The sequence below is a fragment of the Cherax quadricarinatus genome, chromosome 36 (assembly GCF_038502225.1).
Source record: "Cherax quadricarinatus isolate ZL_2023a chromosome 36, ASM3850222v1, whole genome shotgun sequence".
NCBI lineage: Eukaryota > Metazoa > Arthropoda > Malacostraca > Decapoda > Parastacidae > Cherax > Cherax quadricarinatus.
This window is the reverse complement of record NC_091327.1, coordinates 3,145,270-3,163,774: the sequence shown is the minus strand read 5'-3', so window position 1 is coordinate 3,163,774 and position 18,505 is coordinate 3,145,270. Positions and strand designations below refer to the sequence as shown.

The 18,505-nt window shown below is 40.7% G+C and overlaps 1 protein-coding gene across 1 annotated transcript in view; it reads right to left on the bottom strand.

Annotated features, from left to right (window-relative positions):
* Lztr1 (Leucine zipper like transcription regulator 1) overlaps positions 1 to 13,146 on the bottom strand; it is a gene marked incomplete at its 5' end in the record, with an annotated part of 328,453 nt that extends 315,307 nt beyond the window's left edge. The window contains 1 exon segment of the mRNA XM_070091669.1: positions 12,981 to 13,146. Within this exon segment, the coding sequence (XP_069947770.1) occupies positions 12,981 to 13,123 (143 nt within the window).
* Between the last annotated feature and the right edge of the window lie 5,359 nt (positions 13,147 to 18,505).

Here is an 18,505-nt window from a genome sequence, read left to right as displayed (position 1 = left end):
ATAAATAAATAAATAAATAGCAGTATATGTGTAGAGAACCTAGGATAACCCAAAAAAGTCAGACAGAGTGACTTATTTCCATTGGGGTCCTTTTACCTTATTATTATAATATAAAGGTTATAATATTTTCTTATTATTCTACAATGAAGATAACATCTTATTATCATACTAAAAAGACTATCTACTACACCAAGGTCATTAAGACTATCTACAATACGAGGGTCATTACTAGGAATATGGTAAAATTTACACGTATGCTAGCTAAAAAATAGAAAATCATTCCCCTCCCTTTCTGTAGCTACATTCATCAGACACCTTTTGGCACTCTTCTTGAACTGGTTCATGCTATGACTGGCTTTGACATGTGCGGGCAGTCTGTTCCATTCCTTTATTGCTGTACAATAAAAGGTGTTTGAAGCCTGGCCACTGACTGTGGGTACTACAAAGTTGTGCTCTCTCCCCCTAGTACTATGATTGCTTTGGTTCCCAACCTTGACAAAATTGACAGCAAGATATTCTGGACATTGTTTGTGAGCAATTTTATAAACATGATTTAGCTTCAGTTGTTTTACTCTGTCTTCAACATTCAGCATATCCAACTGCTGTAATTCATCCTGGCCTACATGTTCTCTTGGTCCCAGCCCCAGGATGAATCTTACGATTTTGTTCTGGGTGATTTGCAGTCTATCTTTCAGTTTTTTTGTCAAGGCAGAGTACCAAGAAGAGCATGCGTAATCCATATGGCATTGTATAAGGGTTAGACATAGGGTCCTGCGAGCCTCAGTAGGTAGACACTGTGCTTGTCTATACAGGAACTTCAGTCTGGCATTCGCTTTCTTTACTACACTGTTCCCTGTCAATTCTCCTGACATGCATGGGTCAAAAGGGATTCCCAAATATTTTACTGATGAAACCAAAGTGATGGGCTCCCCATTACATTGAACATTAAAATTATTTACCCTTCTCAGTTTATGTTTCGTGCCAAAGAGAATGGCTTCAGTTTTCCCTAGGTGTAATGATAGTTTGTTGTCTAATAACCATTTGCTGCAGGACTCCAGTTCCAGTGTTAAAACATTAGCAATATCTTGTGGGTCTTTACCTGACACTAACAGAGCACTGTCATCTGCATACAGTAGGAGTTTGCACTTGACACTGATAGGCATATCATTGACATAACATAAGAATAATAAGGGACCCAGAATACTACCTTGGGGAACTCCACATGTTATCGGCAGTGGTTCTGATTCTGTTTTGTTGATTTTGACTATTTGTCTCCTGTTGCTAAGGTAGGACTTAAACCAGTCTACAGAACCTATACTGATAGCTTGAAGTTTATTACATAATATATTGTGGTTGACAGTATTGAAGGCCTTTTGCAAGTCTAAGGTTACCATACCTATGAGGTTCCCCTTTGACATTTCAGTTCTCAGGTAATCCATCAGATTAATAAGGGAGGTGTCGGTTGAGTAGGATCTTCTAAAGCCCGATTGATAGCTATGGAGAATGTTGTTGTCATTAAGGTACTTAACTACTTGAGAATACACCGCCCTCTCTAGAATTTTAGATATTATACTGAGTATACTAACAGGCCTATAGTTGCTTACATCAGACCTACTATTTTTCTTGAAGATAGGAGTAACTCTGGCCTCCTTGAACCCCTCCGGTACGGTATTAGTGGTGATTGATAGATTTATTATGTGAGCAATAGGGATTGACAGTTCAGAAGCACCATCTTTTAGGAACTTAGACGGGATGTTATCAGGGCCTGTGCTCTTAGTTGGGTTTAACCTGCTTAGTTCTTTTTGAATAAAGTCATGAGATACACTTACTAGTTGACAACTGTTTGGGGTTACCCCTTTATTGGTATAGTATGTTTGAAACTTATCAGAGTCTGTGTTAAAGGTATTTGATGCAGCTGGTAGTTTACTTACTTGTGTTGATGCAACAGATGTGTAGTAGGAATTAAAGCAATTTGCCACCTTAGATGTTTCGTGGCATACCTCATTATCGATAGTGAGTACTATGTTAGACCTATCTACTGGCTTATGGCTATACCCCAACTGTTTTAGTTGTTGCCAGAGCTTTCTGGGGTTATGCTTATACTCTTCAATTATAAGTCTCTGTACTCTGTTCCTCACCCTTTGGAATTCATTTAGTGCTGCAATATCCTGTCTGTTTGCTTTAAATCTTTTTAGCAGCTGGTCTCTGAATTTCATATTATCTAATATCTCAGTATTCATCCAGGGTTCAGTTCTTCGTTTAATCCTAACCTCTTTAACTGGTGCAATATTATCAAGGATGGTAGTGAACATTGTTTTGAATTTTTCCCAGGCATCGTTTACGTCCGTGCAACTTGTTATCTCTGTCCAGTCACAATTGTGTAGCCTATTTACCAGTGTTTCTTTACTGTAGTTTCTAGTTGACCTCATTTTTATTGTCCTGTGTATTGTAAAGTGATCGGAAATTGGTAATTTGGCCAATTTAACACAAAGTTTAAAATATTCCAATTTCAAAACAGGGTCCAGAATAAACAATATAGGTATTCCTGGCACTAAACTAACATTTCTTCTGTTCATTAGTTATGTTTTGAGGCTTTACAAATAAATTCCACTTTGATTTTTTATTCACATAATGAATTTTTATTCACACCAAAAAATAGAAGATTTACTGTTATGCAATACTGTAATAATTGTATAAATAATATCACCACATTTGTGAATGTACATTAGACCCACCAGCTGGCGTGTATTAGACGTGTGAGGTTGTTTGTTTACTCTTGAACATTGGCAAAAATTTAACATTTCCGCTTCTTTGAGCTCAGTTTCAAGCCATTTCCAGTGCTAAAACCAATCAAAATCATCTCTATTTCTGTAATATGTCTTCCATTCTATCAAATGAGACCAAGAAAATTGCAAATACAACTAAAAAAACATACAAAAAAACACTGCAAAGTCGCTGTTTTAATCGAAAATCACGATCTCAGTTTTTTTCTCTCATTATACACAGTGTGTTGCAGGATTTGTTTTATGTGGTGCACACATACCACATAGATGTATTCTCTCATATCTAGGCCCAAATTTACCACTCACAGTTTATCAGAGTGAGCTGAGCTCATGGCGTAGATCTACGGTTTGGACCCTGAACATAAAGCCGTAGATCTACGGGACGGACCCAGAAAGGGTTAATGAACAGAGGATAGGTGACTGGAATGCACAGTGCTTATTTTGGACTCAGATTTTAAATTGTAATTTGTTGAATTCTGTGTAAAATTGGCCAAATTACTGACTTTATAGGGTGTTATGATACGTGAATGAGCATTTTTTCTATTCAGTTGACCGAATAATAATACAGTGGACCCCCGGTATTTGATGGCATCGGTATTCGATAAATCCGGTATTCGATGCAGTATATCGCAAAAATTTTGCCTCGGTATTCAATACAATTCGTACGAGACGTGTCCACGTGTGGCCTGAACTGCCCCATGTGTGCCAGTGTTTACAAGCCAGCCAGTGTGCGCGCATCTAAGGATACATTCGGTACATTCCACATTATCACTGATTTTGATGGGCCCCAAGAAAGCTTCTAGTGCCAACCCTTGGAGAAAAAAAGTGCTAATGACTATTGAAATGAAGAAAGAGATAATTGTAAAGCACGAAAGTGGAGTGCGTGTGTCGGAGCTGGTCAGGTTGTATAATAAACCCCAATCAACCATCTCTACTATAGTGACCAGGAAAACGGCAATCAAGGAAGCTGTTCTTGCAAAAGGTGCAATTGTGATTATGAAACAGCGACCGCAAGTGTTAGAAAATGTTGAGAGACTGTTACTGGTGTGGATAAATGAAAAACAGATAGCAGGAGACAGCATCTCTCAAGCGATCATTTGTGAAAAGACTAGGCAGTTGCATGACGATTTGGTAAAGAAATTGCCTGCAACTAGTGATGATGTGAGTGAATTTAAGGCCAGCAAAGGTTGGTTTGATAGATTTAAGAATCGTAGTGGCATACATAGTGTAATTAGGCATGGTGAGGCTGCCAGTTCGGACCAAAAAGCAGCTGAAAAATATGTAAAGGAATTCAAGGATTACATAGACAGTGAAGACTTGAAACCTGAACAAGTGTTTAATTGCGATGAAACAGGCCTGTTCTGGAAGAAAATGCAAAGCAGGACCTACATTACTCAGGAGGAAAAGGCACTCCCAGGACATACGCCTATGAAAGACAGGCTTACTCTGTTGATGTGTGCCAATGTTAGTGGTGATTGCAAAGTGAAGCCTTTATTGGTGTATCACTCAAACTCCCAGAGTGTTCAGGAAAAACAATGTCCTCAAGGCTAATTTGTGTGTGCTGTGGAGGGCAAACATGGGCAAGCATGGGTCACTAGGGACTTTTTCTATGACTGGTTACACCATGCATTTGCCCCCAATGTGAAAAATTACCTAACTGAAAAGAAATTAGACCTTCAGTGCCTCCTGGTATTAGACAATGCCTCTGGTCATCCTACAGACTTGGCAGAGCGACTTTCTGGGAACATGAGCTTCATTAAGGTCAAGTTTTTGCCTCCTAATACCACTCCTCTCCTGCAGCCCATGGACCAGCAGGTCATTTCCAACTTCAAGAAACTGTACACAAAAGCTATGTTTCAAAAGTGCTTTGTAGTGACCACAGAAACTCAACTGACTCTAAAAGAGTTTTGGAAGGATCACTTTAATATCCTCAATTGTATAAACCTTATAGGTATGGCTTGGGAGGGAGTGACTAAGAGGACCTTGAACTCTGCTTGCAAGAAACTGTAGCCAGAATGTGTAGACAAAAGGGATTTTGAAGGATTTGAAGCTAACCCTGAGAAGCCTATGCCAGTTGAGGAATCCATTGTGGCATTGGGGAAGTCCTTGGGGTTGGAGGTTAGTGGGGAGGATGTGGAAGAGTTGGTGGAGGAGGACAATGAAAAACTAACCACTGATGAGCTGCTAGATCATCTTCAACAGCAAGAGGCCACACCTGCGGAAACTGCTTCGGAGGAGGGGATAGAGAAATTGAAGAAGTTGCCTACTTCACAGATTAAGGAAATGTGTGCAATGTGGCTTAAAGTGCAAACCTTTTTTGATGACAATCACCCTAACACAGCTATTGCAAGCCGTGCTGGTGACTATTACACTGACAATGTTGTGAAACACTTTAGGAATGTCATAAAGGAACGGGAGGTACAGGCCACTATGGACAGATATGTTGTGTGACAGAAGTCCAGTGACTCTCATGCTGGTCCTAGTGGCATTAAAAGAAGAAGGGAAGTAACCCCGGAAAAGGACTTGCTACCTCAAGTCCTGATGGAAGGGGATTCCCCTTATAAACACTAACACCTCTCCCCTCCTCCCATCCCATCAATCATCACCAGATCTTCATTAAAGGTAAGTGTCAATTATTCTATTGTTATTGTTGTTATTGTAGTTATTCTATTGCATTAAACTTAATATTTCATGTAGTAAATTTTTTTTTTCATACTTTTGGGTGTCTTGCACGGATTAATTTGATTTCCATTATTTCTTATGAGGAAAATTGATTCACTTTTCGATATTTTCGGTATTCGATGAGCTCTCAGGAACGGATTAATATCGAATACCGAGGGTCCACTGTAATAACATCTTTATTTCTACAAGTACGTACATGTACAAGGCATACAGGCCTAGCTGACATCAATGACATACAGTGGAACCTCTACTTACGAGTGCATCCATGTGCGAGTTTTTCCATATATGAGCAGCTGCTCGGTTGATTTTTTGCTTCCAGACGTGAGTGAAATTTCCAATTGCGAGCGGGCCTCAAGGGAGGTTTCTTGATGCTGGTGAGGGGCTTTTGCTCTTGATCTAGGGAATTGGATCTCAGTTGTTTGTTGGACTATCTTATTGAAACTTGGGCAATGTATGATGGAAAGATGCTTCTTAACATACACCAAAAATGAAAGAAATCAGACCATAAATAATGGAGTTCACTTCTCAGCCATTAGCCTCCCCTTAGCAGTATATTTTTGTATGGTTTTTATGGTTGTATTCTCACATTTTTTTGGTCTCATTTGATAGAATGAAAAATAAACTACAGAAATAGATATGATTTTGATTGGTTTCATGATGAAAAGTACCTTGAAATTGAGCTCAAAGTAGCAGAAATGTTCGATTCTTTGGCGTTGTTAAAGAGTAAACAAATGACATCACCGTCCAATACCTGTCCGATTGGCACTGCCCCTCAACCTTCACATATTGGAAAGCTCTTCAGCATGCTAGCAAAAGTGGGAGCAAACATCATGAGGTAGCAGTGGCAGACAACATGAAGCAGCAGTGGCAGACATCATGAAGCAGCAGTGGCAGACAACATGAAGCAGCAGTGGCAGACAACATGAAGCAGCAGTGGCAGACAACATGAAGCAGCAGTGGCAGACAACATGAAGCAGCAGTGGCAGACAACATGAAGCAGTAGTGGCAGACAACATGAAGCAGCAGTGGCAGACAACATGAAGCAGTAGTGGCAGACAACATGAAGCAGCAGTGGCAGACAACATGAAGCAGCAGTGGCAGACAACATGAAGCAGCAGTGGCAGACAACATGAAGCAGCAGTGGCAGACAACATGAAGCAGTAGTGGCAGACAACATGAAACAGCAGTGGCTGACAACATGAAGCAGAAGTGGCAGACATCATGAAGCAGCAGTGGCAGACAACATGAAGCAGCAGTGGCAGACAATATGAAGCAGCAGTGGCAGACATCATGAAGTAGAGGTTCCACTGTACTACTACATAGAAAGCCGCTTGTTATGCAGAGCGTTTCAGGCAAATTAGGTCAGTTTTGTACCAGGATGCGACCCACACCAGTTGACTATTTATTTATTTATTTATTTATTTATTATAAATTTGAGCACACATACAGAGGTACAAAAAAATACAGATAAGAGCAGCATGCCAAAGCCACTTATACTATGCATAGCATTACGGGCTGGCTTAAAATTAACTTAAAATTAACTAAGCAATGATGAAGTCAGTGATAAAACATTAATGTAAACAGATTACTATAAAGCACAAGTGAGTATTACAAAGACAGGTCATATGGTTGCATTCAGTCATATGAAGGATTCTGTTAGGTAGTGTATTTAAAAAAATAATAAAGTTAGATTCGGTTTTAGGTTTAACATTTATGTGATATAATTGTGAGAAACATTTAAGATATACAATTTATAAGGTTCAGTTATTCAGTATTTATTTGGTTTTGGGTGAGTAAGTGATCTTTGAGTAGAGACTTGAATTTATAAACAGGTAGTGTTTCTTTTATATTTACAGGTAATGAATTCCAGATTTTAGGGCCTTTTATGTGCATTGAGTTTTTGCATAGTGTGAGATGAACACGAGGAACATCAAAGAGTGATCTGTGCCTTGTGTTATGGTCATGTGTTCTGTTGAGGTTGGCAAGGAGATGTTTGAGGGGAGGGTTAATATCAGAGTTAAGTGTTCTATGTATGTAATAGGTGCAGTAATAAGTATGGATGTTTTGTATGGTGAGTAGGTTTAGTGTATTGAATATTGGTGGAGTGTGCTGCATGTAGTGAGAATTTATCATTCTAACTGCAGCCTTTTGTTGGGTAATTAGTGGTCTGAGATGGTTAATTGTTGTTGAGCCCCATGCACAAATTCCGTAGGTGAGATAGAGGTAAATAAGAGAGTGATATAGGGCCAGGAGGGCTGACTGTGGAACATAGTACCGTATCTTCGATAGTATGCCTACAGTCTTGGAAATTTTCTTAGAAATTTGTTGTATATGTGTATGAAATTTGAGTCTATTATCAAGGTGGATTCCTAAGAATTTTCCCTCTGTTAGCTTTGTGATAGGTGATCCGTTTATGATTATGTTAAGAGGGACATCTGTAGCTCTGTTACCAAACTGAATGAAGTAGGTTTTGTCAATGTTTAGTGTAAGTTTGTTAGTCCTCATCCAGGTAGATATTTTCTGTAATTCGGTATTTACAGTATTGGCTAGTGTGACTGGGCTCGGGTGAGAGAAGACGTATGTAGTGTCATCTGCAAATAGTGTGGGTTTGAGTAGTTGCGAAGCATTTGGAAGGTCATTTATGTATAGGAGAAAGAGAAGAGGGCCAAGGACACTTCCCTGTGGGACACCAACTGTAATTGGTTGCGCAGAAGAGTTTGCCCCATTTGCGTACACATATTGGCTTCTGTTGCTGAGGTATGATTTGAGGTAGTTGAGGGAGTGCCCTCTTATACCATAGTGTGACAATTTTACGTGGAGCAAGTCATGGTCAACTGTATCAAAAGCTTTACGTAAGTCAATGAAGATCCCCAGTGGGACTTCTTTTTTCTCTATTGCAGTGTATATATGTTCTAGCATGTGTATAATAGCATCATTAGTATTTTTATTAGGCCTGAAACCAAATTGGCAGGGGTTGAGTATGTTTTGGGAGATAAGGTAGGAGTAGATTCGTTTATGAATTAATTTTTCGAAGATTTTTGAGAGAGGGTGTAAGTTGGATATTGGCCTATAGTTATTCAACTCTGTTTGGTCTCCTCCTTTGTGGATCGGGGTGACCCTTGCTATTTTGAGTACTGTAGGGAAGGTGGAGGATTCGATGGATTTGTTAAAGAGTGTTGCAATGATTGGAGATAGCACTTGTGACACTTTTTTGTATATAAAGGGTGGTAAGGTACTTAAATCTCCTGCCTTGTTTTTTAGTGCATTGATAATAAGGGAGACTTCGTATGGGTTAGTCGGAGCTAGGAACAGTGTGTTCGGGTAGTTGCCAGTGAGGTAGTCATTTGGTGGGGTATCTGAGCTTGGGATTTTATTGGCAAGGTTTTGTCCTATAGTGGAGAAGAAATCATTGAGTCTGTTTGCTGTTTCTGTTGGTGGGAGTTGGGGTTCATCTGATTTTGCTAATTTTATTTCGCTATTTCGTGATATCTTTTTTGTTCCCAGAATTTCTGATAGGGTTTTCCAGGTCTTTTTTATATCACCTCGTAAGTTGGATAATCTGTTCTCATAATACAATTTTTTTGCCCTTCTTATCAGGCTGGTTAGGATTGACGAGTAACGTTTTGTTTGGTCTCTGGTTATGTGACCCATTCTGTACTGTTTTTCATATTGGTGTTTTGTATTTATGGATTTGAGAATGCTGGGTGTTAGCCAGGGACTGTTCAGTCGGTTTTCAAAACCATTCATCACAACTGTTCAGTCTCTTTGCTGTCATCTGTTTAGTTTTTTTAGGGCAGTGCTTGTTATAGAGGTATTGGGTCTTTTTTAGAAAATTATTAATACATTCGTCAATATCTGTATAGATTTCTAGCTCAGTGTGCCAATCAATGTTTGCTAATGCTGTTGTGAAGTTATTAATGGCTGCCTCATTGTGAAGTCTGAAGGTGACTTTAGTAGTGTCTTGGGGTAGTTTACCAAGAGTTGTTATGAGGAAAGTAGGGTAGTGGTCTGTGGTATTATCTGTAATTATGCCTGATTTTAAAGGGGATATGGTGTTGGTCCAGATGTGGTCAAGTAGGGAAACACTAGTCTCTGTAACTCTTGTAGGTTTTGTTACTGGTGTAAAGAAACGTGCCCAATGCTTCTACCCTCGCTGGAAATTGAATCCAGACCCCTCTCACCAAGAGAAGCGTTAGCTTTAGCCACCAAGACATGGAGCACCAATTTCTGGTTGGAATGTTAGGTATACAGTGGACCCCCGCCCTACGAATGCATTGCGTTACATTAAATCCACCATACGAAGCATTTGAATGGAAAAAACTTTGCCTTGCCTCATGATAAAAAACTCGCCTTACGTGATTCGTCCAGGATGCGTCCCACGTGTGGCCTCAGCGCCAGTGTTTACAAGCCAGCCAGTGCGGTCGCATCTACATATACATTCAGAACATTTCACATTATCCCAGTGCTTTTAGTGCTTGTAACTGCAAAATAAGTCACCATGGACCCCAAGAAAGCTTCTAGTGCCATCCCTGTGGTAAAAAGGGCGAGAATTAGTATGGAATTGAAAAAAGAGATTAAGGAAATGTGTGCAAAGTGGGTTGAACTGCAAACCTTTACGGATGAAAATCACCCTGACACAGCTACTGCAAGCCGTGTTGGCAACCTGTACAATGACAATGTTATGGCCCATTTTAGGAAAGTCTTAAAGGAACGGGAGGTACAGAGCTCTATGGACAGATTTGTGCGACAGAGGTCCAGTGACTCAAGCTGGTCCTAGTGGCATTAACCCGTAAACGGTCCAAACATATATATACGTTCACTACCCCAGTGCCCTGAATATTTTGAAAAATAAAAAAATAGTTTTTTTATTAAAAAAAGAGCACATTTTTCTAAGTATTATAGGATAAAAAAAAATTTAGGGCCAGTACTTACCGAGATATGAGGCCGCAAAGTTGGCACTTGGAGATCACCTGGTGGCAACATGGAGCACTGCCGCTTGCAGAAGTGTTGTCGATACATCTTTTTTTTCATTTTTCATATTATTTTATATAATTTTTATGTTCCGATAATTACAATTTATAGTAGTTCTTGTCATTTCATAACTAATCTTTGTTCTGATACCAGTATTAGGTACTGAAATTGTACTCACATTGTCACAAACACATTGACAGGTTGACATTTACACCTGCCTTGGTCATTTACTATTGTCTTTGAATATATACAAAGTATTTATAGGTCCCAGCAATATTTTGGAGGATGACGACGAGCAGCAGCAGCAGCAGCAGCAGCAGCAGCAGCAGCAGCAGCAGCAGCAGCAGCAGCAGCAGCAGCAGCAGCAGCAGCAGCAGCAGCAGCAGCAGCAGCAGCAGCAGCAGCAGCAGCAGCAGCAGCAGCAGCAGCAGCAGCAGCAGCAGCAGCAGCAGCAGCAGCAGCAGCAGCAGCAGCAGCAGCAGCAGCAGCAGCAGCAGCAGCAGCAGCAGCAGCAGCAGCAGCAGCAGCAGCAGCAGCAGCAGCAGCAGCAGCAGCAGCAGCAGCAGCAGCAGCAGCAGCAGCAGCAGCAGCAGCAGCAGCAGCAGCAGCAGCAGCAGCAGCAGCAGCAGCAGCAGCAGCAGCAGCAGCAGCAGCAGCAGCAGCAGCAGCAGCAGCAGCAGCAGCAGCAGCAGCAGCAGCAGCAGCAGCAGCAGCAGCAGCAGCAGCAGCAGCAGCAGCAGCAGCAGCAGCAGCAGCAGCAGCAGCAGCAGCAGCAGCAGCAGCAGCAGCAGCAGCAGCAGCAGCAGCAGCAGCAGCAGCAGCAGCAGCAGCAGCAGCAGCAGCAGCAGCAGCAGCAGCAGCAGCAGCAGCAGCAGCAGCAGCAGCAGCAGCAGCAGCAGCAGCAACAACAACAACAACAACAACAACAGCAGCAACAACAGCAAGAACAGCAACAACAGCAACAGCAGCAACAGCAACAACAGCAACAACAGCAACAACAGCAACAACAGCAACAACAGCAACAGCAACAGCAACAGCCAGAGAAGACACTGCCGAGAAGAGATACATAGTCATCAAGGACATCACCAGTAGTAGACAGGACAAGCCTCCATCCTCTGCAGGGTATACATAATCCCTTGTAATGACTGCAACAAATTATATGTGGGCGAAACATCAAGAGACCTCCAAACACGCATTTCAGAACACCAATATGCAAGCAGGACTGACGATACAAGGAATGCCTGTGTACAACATCGCAATTCACACAACCATTTAATTAACTACAGAAATTCAAGACTTATAGCCAACGAAGACAACACTCAATACCAAAGAATCCTGGAATCATCACTTATCTCTATAACCAACAATTTCAACCAGAACAATGGCTTCTATAACATAGCTGAACCACTTGCCAAGAAACTTCTTCATCGCTATCCCACATAAGAACATAGAACACTGCAGAAGGTCTGCTCACAACTTATCCAATACCCCTGCCAAACTACCCAAGATTTTAGACTCTATAACCCCACCTGGTAGATCATCAGATGCAGCATTCTCCACCTGACCTCAACATTCTGAACCTGACTATAAATACTCGCATACCTTCCACCCCAGGTAGATCTGTTTGTGACTTGAAAAAGGACACTGTGTGGGCAAAACGTTGTCAAAGGATCACATTAAACTGCATGTGTGTTTATGTTTCCATTGTGTCGGTATTTTATACCATTTATTTTCATCAAGTTGGACATGTGTTGGACGAGTGACGTGATTTGTTTACTCTGGAATATTGGCAAAAATCTAATATTTCTGCTACTTCAAGCTACTTCCAGTCCTGAAACCAATCAAAAATCTTCTCAATTTCTGTAATATATCTTCCATTCTATCAAATGAGACCAAGAAACCAAGAATACAACCCTAAAACCATCAAAAAATACACCGCAAAGTCGCTATTTTAAACCAAAAACACAGTTTTTCTTTCCCCATTATGCACAGCGTAGGCAAGAATGCTTTTTATATGGTGCACACTTACTGCACTGACCCATTCTCTTATATCTAGGCTCAAATTTACAGCTCTCTGCTTATCTGAATGAGCTGACCTCACTATGTAATTTTACAGCACGGACAGAGACTTCAAACCCATAAAATTACAGCACAGACGGAAATGGAATAGTAATAGAGGTAATGCTGGTAGTGGAAGCAGCAGTAGAAGAAGTAGTGGTATTAGTAAGTAGAGGGAGTAGTGGCAGACAGAAAAGGGAGTGAAGCAAAGCAACAGTGGTAATAGTAGTGGTAACAGTATACAGTGGACCCCCGGTTAACGATATTTTTTCATTCCAGAAGTATGTTCAGGTGCCAGTACTGACCTAATTTGTTCCCATAAGGAATATTGTGAAGTAGATTAGTCCATTTCAGACCCCCAAACATACACGTACAAACGCACTTACATAAATACACTTACATAATTGGTCGCACTGGGAGGTGATCGTTAAGCGGGGGTCCACTGCATTATGTTTAAAAATAGAATACAAAATAATCCTCCAGTACCTGGCACCCACGAATTCATCACATTCCGGCATACACTTCCATCTGTGCACAGTCTCAAAGGGACCAAAGTCTAGGGTGAGGCACTCAGCTGATTCAGGCCAGTTATGGTCAAATTCAAGCCCTGGAGGTCCTGCTATGGCCATAACTTTGGTGCTGCTCCTTCACTCTGAAAAAATATAATTTTTATTAAAAAAGTTAAAAGGTTTTTATTAATAAAATACATTTTCTTCTGCAGTGCATTGGAGGGGAGTGGACAATGCAAGCTCTGGGCTTGCTCACCTGCAGGCCTACCTATTCAATCTGACTGCTAGTAAGCTCAGCAAAGCACTATAAAGCATCATAATGATGGATCACAACTACACTGGTTTGGAAGTCAACTGTATTATAACCTGTGAAAAGTTAGTATTCTCCATTTGAAGTGGTGCTTTACAGACCTACTTGACCATGACCCAGCTCCTCTCTTTCATGCCTATGTAATCATCAAATTACTTTTACCAACCTATCAAGCAGAGGTGAATTTCACTGGCATAAACAAGAAGGAAATACATATACACCCTATTCATTTTCTGAGTGCTCAACACTCCACTGGACACCATACCTATCTTATGTCACAGGTGTCAGCTATTCAGTGAACACACTACCAAGTGGATGAACTACAATGATGATGGTTTCTTAGCCCCCCCCCCCATCCCTCTGGAGACTGGGTCCTACTGCAGCAGCTTGTATGCGCACACTACTGTGATAATTAAGCATCTTTAGACATGTGTTCTTAATTCCATGAGAACTAAGTATATGAAAGCCTACTAGTGTTACAGAATGCACAATTTGTAAAAGTTTTGAGGTGACATCCAGCACAACAGCTGTGTAAACAAGGACCCATTTCCTCAACCTACATAGGGGTAGATATCATAACCTAAGTATTGCCTTGAGACAGTCACGTGACTAAAAAAGTTTCCAACACTTTGGGATACCAACTCATCCAACTACTTCCTGTTTCTTCACCATTTCTTATAATCTTCCCATAGCCTGAAATCACAGAGACAGTTTGAAACTACTAGTGTCTCGTAGCTCAATTACTCTCACACTGAAGCCCATGGTTTGATCCCTGGTATGGGTGAAAACTTTAGGACATGTTTCCCTAAGATGTCTACTGTCCATGTTCACCTATCAGTAAAATAGGTACCTGGGTATTTGTCGAATGGTGTGGGTCACATCCTGAGGACAAAATTGACCTAATTCGCCTGAAGTGCTCTGCTTAAAAAGGGCTTTTCTATACAGTAGTATGGCACTGATGTCAGCTAGGCTGGTATACTCTGTACATGCGCTCAGAGAAATAAGGATTATTATTATTATAATTATTACACTTAATAAATCCCAATAAACCCCACAAAGTCGCTGTTTTAACCCTTTCAGGGTTCGTGCCGTAGATCTACAGTTTTACGTTCAGGGTCCAAACCATAGATCTATGCCATGAGCTCAGCTCACTCTGATAAGCTGTGAGCCGTAAATTTGGGCCTAGATATGAGAGAATACATCTATGTGGTATGTGTGCACCACATAAAACAAATCCTGCAACACACAGTGCATAATGAGAGAAAAAAAAACTGAGACCGTAATTTTCGATTAAAAGAGCGACTTTGCAGTGTTTTTTCGGATGTTTTTTGTACGTGTATTTGCAATTTCTTGGTCTCATTTGATAGAATGGAAGATATAATACAGAAACAGAGATGATTTTGATTGGTTTTAGTACTGGAAATGGCTTGAAACTGAGCTTAAAGTAGCAGAAATGTTAAATTTTTGCCGATGTTCAAGAGTAAACAAATAACCTCACAAGTCTAATACATGACAGCTGGTGGGTCTAATATACATTTACAAATGTGGTGATATTTTTTTTTTATGTTTTATTATTAACACACTGGCCGATTCCCACCAAGGCAGGGTGGCCCGAAAAAGAAAAACTTTCACCATCATTCACTCCATCAGTCTTGCCAGAAGGGTGCTTTACACTACAGTTTTTAAACTGCAACATTAACACCCCTCCTTCAGAGAGCAGACACTGTACTTCCCATCTCCAGGACTCAAGTCCGGCCTGCCGGTTTCCCTGAATCCCTTCATAAATGTTACTTTGCTCACACTCCAACAGCATGTCAAGTATTAAAAACCATTTGTCTCCATTCACTCCTATCAAACACGCTCACGCATGCCTGCTGGAAGTCCAAGCCCCTCGCACACAAAACCTCCTTTACCCCCTCCCTCCAACCTTTCCTAGGCCGACCCCTACCCCGCCTTCCTTCCACTACAGACTGATACACTCTTGAAGTCAGTCTGTTTTGCTCCATTCTCTCTACATGTCCGAACCACCTCAACAACCCTTCCTCAGCCCTCTGGACAACAGTTTTGGTAATCCCGCACCTCCTCCTAATTTCCAAACTACGAATTCTCTGCATTATATTCACACCACACATTGCCCTCAGACATGACATCTCCACTGCCTCCAGCCTTCTCCTCGCTGCAACATTCATCACCCATGCTTCACACCCATATAAGAGCGTTGGTAAAACTATACTCTCATACATTCCCCTCTTTGCCTCCAAGGACAAAGTTCTTTGTCTCCACAGACTCCTAAGTGCACAGCTCACCCTTTTCCCCTCATCAATTCTATGATTCACCTCATCTTTCATAGACCCATCCGCTGACACGTCCACTCCCAAATATCTGAATACATTCACCTCCTCCATACTCTCTCCCTCCAATCTGATATCCAATCTTTCATCACCTAATCTTTTTGTTATCCTCATAACCTTACTCTTTCCTGTATTTACTTTTAATTTTCTTCTTTTGCATAACCTACCAAATTCATCCACCAACCTCTGCAACTTCTCTTCAGAATCTCCCAAGAGCACAGTGTCATCAGCAAAGAGCAACTGTGACAACTCCCACTTTATGTGTGATTCTTTATCCTTTAACTCCATGCCTATTATTTATACAATTATTACAGTATTGCATAACAGTAAATCTTCTATTTTTTGGTTTGAATAAAAATTCATTATGTGAATAAAAAATCAAACTGGAATTCATTTGTAAAGCCTGAAAATGTAACTAATGAACAGAGGAAATGTTAGTTTAGTGCCAGGAAAGCCTGCATTGTTTATTTTGGACCCTATTTTGAAATTGGAATACAGTGGACCCTCGAATTTAGTCCTGCCTTTTCTGTATGCAAAACTATTTTTATCCATAAAAATAGTTTTTGGAGATGTTAAGTGAATGTATAGGAGCCATTGAACCAAGTGAGAGAGTAATTGTGGTAGGGGACCTGAATGTTAAAGTAGGAGAAACTTTTAGAGAGGGTGTGGTAGGTAAGTTTGGGGTGCCAGGTGTAAATGATAATGGGAGCCCTTTGATTGAACTTTGTATAGAAAGGGGTTTAGTTATAGGTAATACATATTTTAAGAAAAAGAGGATAAATAAGTATACAAGATATGATGTAGGGCGAAATGACAGTAGTTTGTTGGATTATGTATTGGTAGATAAAAGACTGTTGAGTAGACTTCAGGATTTACATGTTTATAGAGGGGCCACAGATATATCAGATCACTTTCTAGTTGTAGCTACACTGAGAGTAAAAGGTAGATGGGATACAAGGAGAATAGAAGCATCAGGGAAGAGAGAGGTGAAGGTTTATAACCTAAAAGAGGAGGCAGTTAGGGTAAGATATAAACAGCTATTGGAGGATAGATGGGCTAATGAGAGCATAGGCAATGGGGTCGAAGAGGTATGGGGTAGGTTTAAAAATGTAGTGTTAGAGTGTTCAGCAGAAGTTTGTGGTTACAGGAAAGTGGGTGTGGGAGGGAAGAGGAGCGATTGGTGGAATGATGATGTAAAAAGAGTAGTAAGGGAGAAAAAGTTAGCATATGAGAAGTTTTTACAAAGTAGAAGTGATGCAAGGAGGGAAGAGTATATGGAGAAAAAGAGAGAGGTTAAGAGAGTGGTGAAGCAATGTAAAAAGAGAGCAAATGAGAGAGTGGATGAGATGTTATCAAGAAATTTTGTTGAAAATAAGAAAAAGTTTTGGAGTGAGATTAACAAGTTAAGGAAGCCTAGAGAACAAATGGATTTGTCAGTTAAAAATAGGAGAGGAGAGTTGATAAATTAGACACATGTGCAACTCTTGGGTATCTTTATTGAGGAAACGTTTCGCGAAACGTTTCCTCAATAAAGATACCCAAGAGTTGCACATGTGTCTAATTTATCAACATGTCAGTTCTCTGAACCATTCATCGAGAGGAGAGTTATTAAATGGAGAGTTAGAGGTATTGGGAAGATGGAGGGAATATTTTGAGGAATTGTTAAATGTTGATGAAGATAGGGAAGCTGTGATTTCGTGTAAAGGGCAAGGAGGAATAACTTCTTGTAGGAGTGAGGAAGAGCCAGTTGTGAGTGTGGGGGGAGTTCGTGAGGCAGTAGGTAAAATGAAAAGGGGTAAGGCAGCCGGGATTGATGGGATAAAGATAGAAATGTTAAAAGCAGGTGGGGATATAGTTTTGGAGTGGTTGGTGCATTTATTTAAGAAATGTATGGAAGAGGGTAAGGTACCTAGGGATTGGCAGAGAGCATGCATAATTCCTTTGTATAAAGGCAAAGGGGACAAAAGAGAGTGCAAAAAATATAGGGGGATAAGTTTGTTGAGTGTACCTGGTAAAGTGTATGGTAGAGTTATTATTGAAAGAATTAAGAGTAAGACGGAGAATAGGATAGCAGATGAACAAGGAGGCTTTAGGAAAGGTAGGGGGTGTGTGGACCAGGTGTTTACAGTGAAACACATAAGTGAACAGTATTTAGATAAGGCTAAAGAGGTCTTTGTGGCATTTATGGATTTGGAAAAGGCATATGACAGGGTGGATAGGGGGGCAATGTGGCAGATGTTGCAGGTGTATGGTGTAGGAGGTAGGTTACTGAAAGCAGTGAAGAGTTTTTACGAGGATAGTGAGGCTCAAGTTAGAGTATGTAGGAAAGAGGGAAATTATTTCCCAGTAAAAGTAGGCCTTAGACAAGGATGTGTGATGTCACCGTGGTTGTTTAATATATTTATAGATGGGGTTGTAAGAGAAGTAAATGCGAGGGTCTTGGCAAGAGATGTGGAGTTAAAAGATAAAGAATCACATATAAAGTGGGAGTTGTCACAGTTGCTCTTTGCTGATGACACTGTGCTCTTGGGAGAATCTGAAGAGAAGTTGCAGAGATTGGTGGATGAATTTGGTAGGGTGTGCAAAAGAAGAAAATTAAAAGTGAATACAGGAAAGAATAAGGTTATGAGGATAACAAAAAGATTAGGTGATGAAAGATTGGATATCAGATTGGAGGGAGAGAGTATGGAGGAGGTGAATGTATTCAGATATTTGGGAGTGGACGTGTCAGCGGATGGGTCTATGAAAGATGAGGTGAATCATAGAATTGATGAGGGGAAAAGGGTGAGTGGTGCACTTAGGAGTCTGTGGAGACAAAGAACTTTGTCCTTGGAGGCAAAG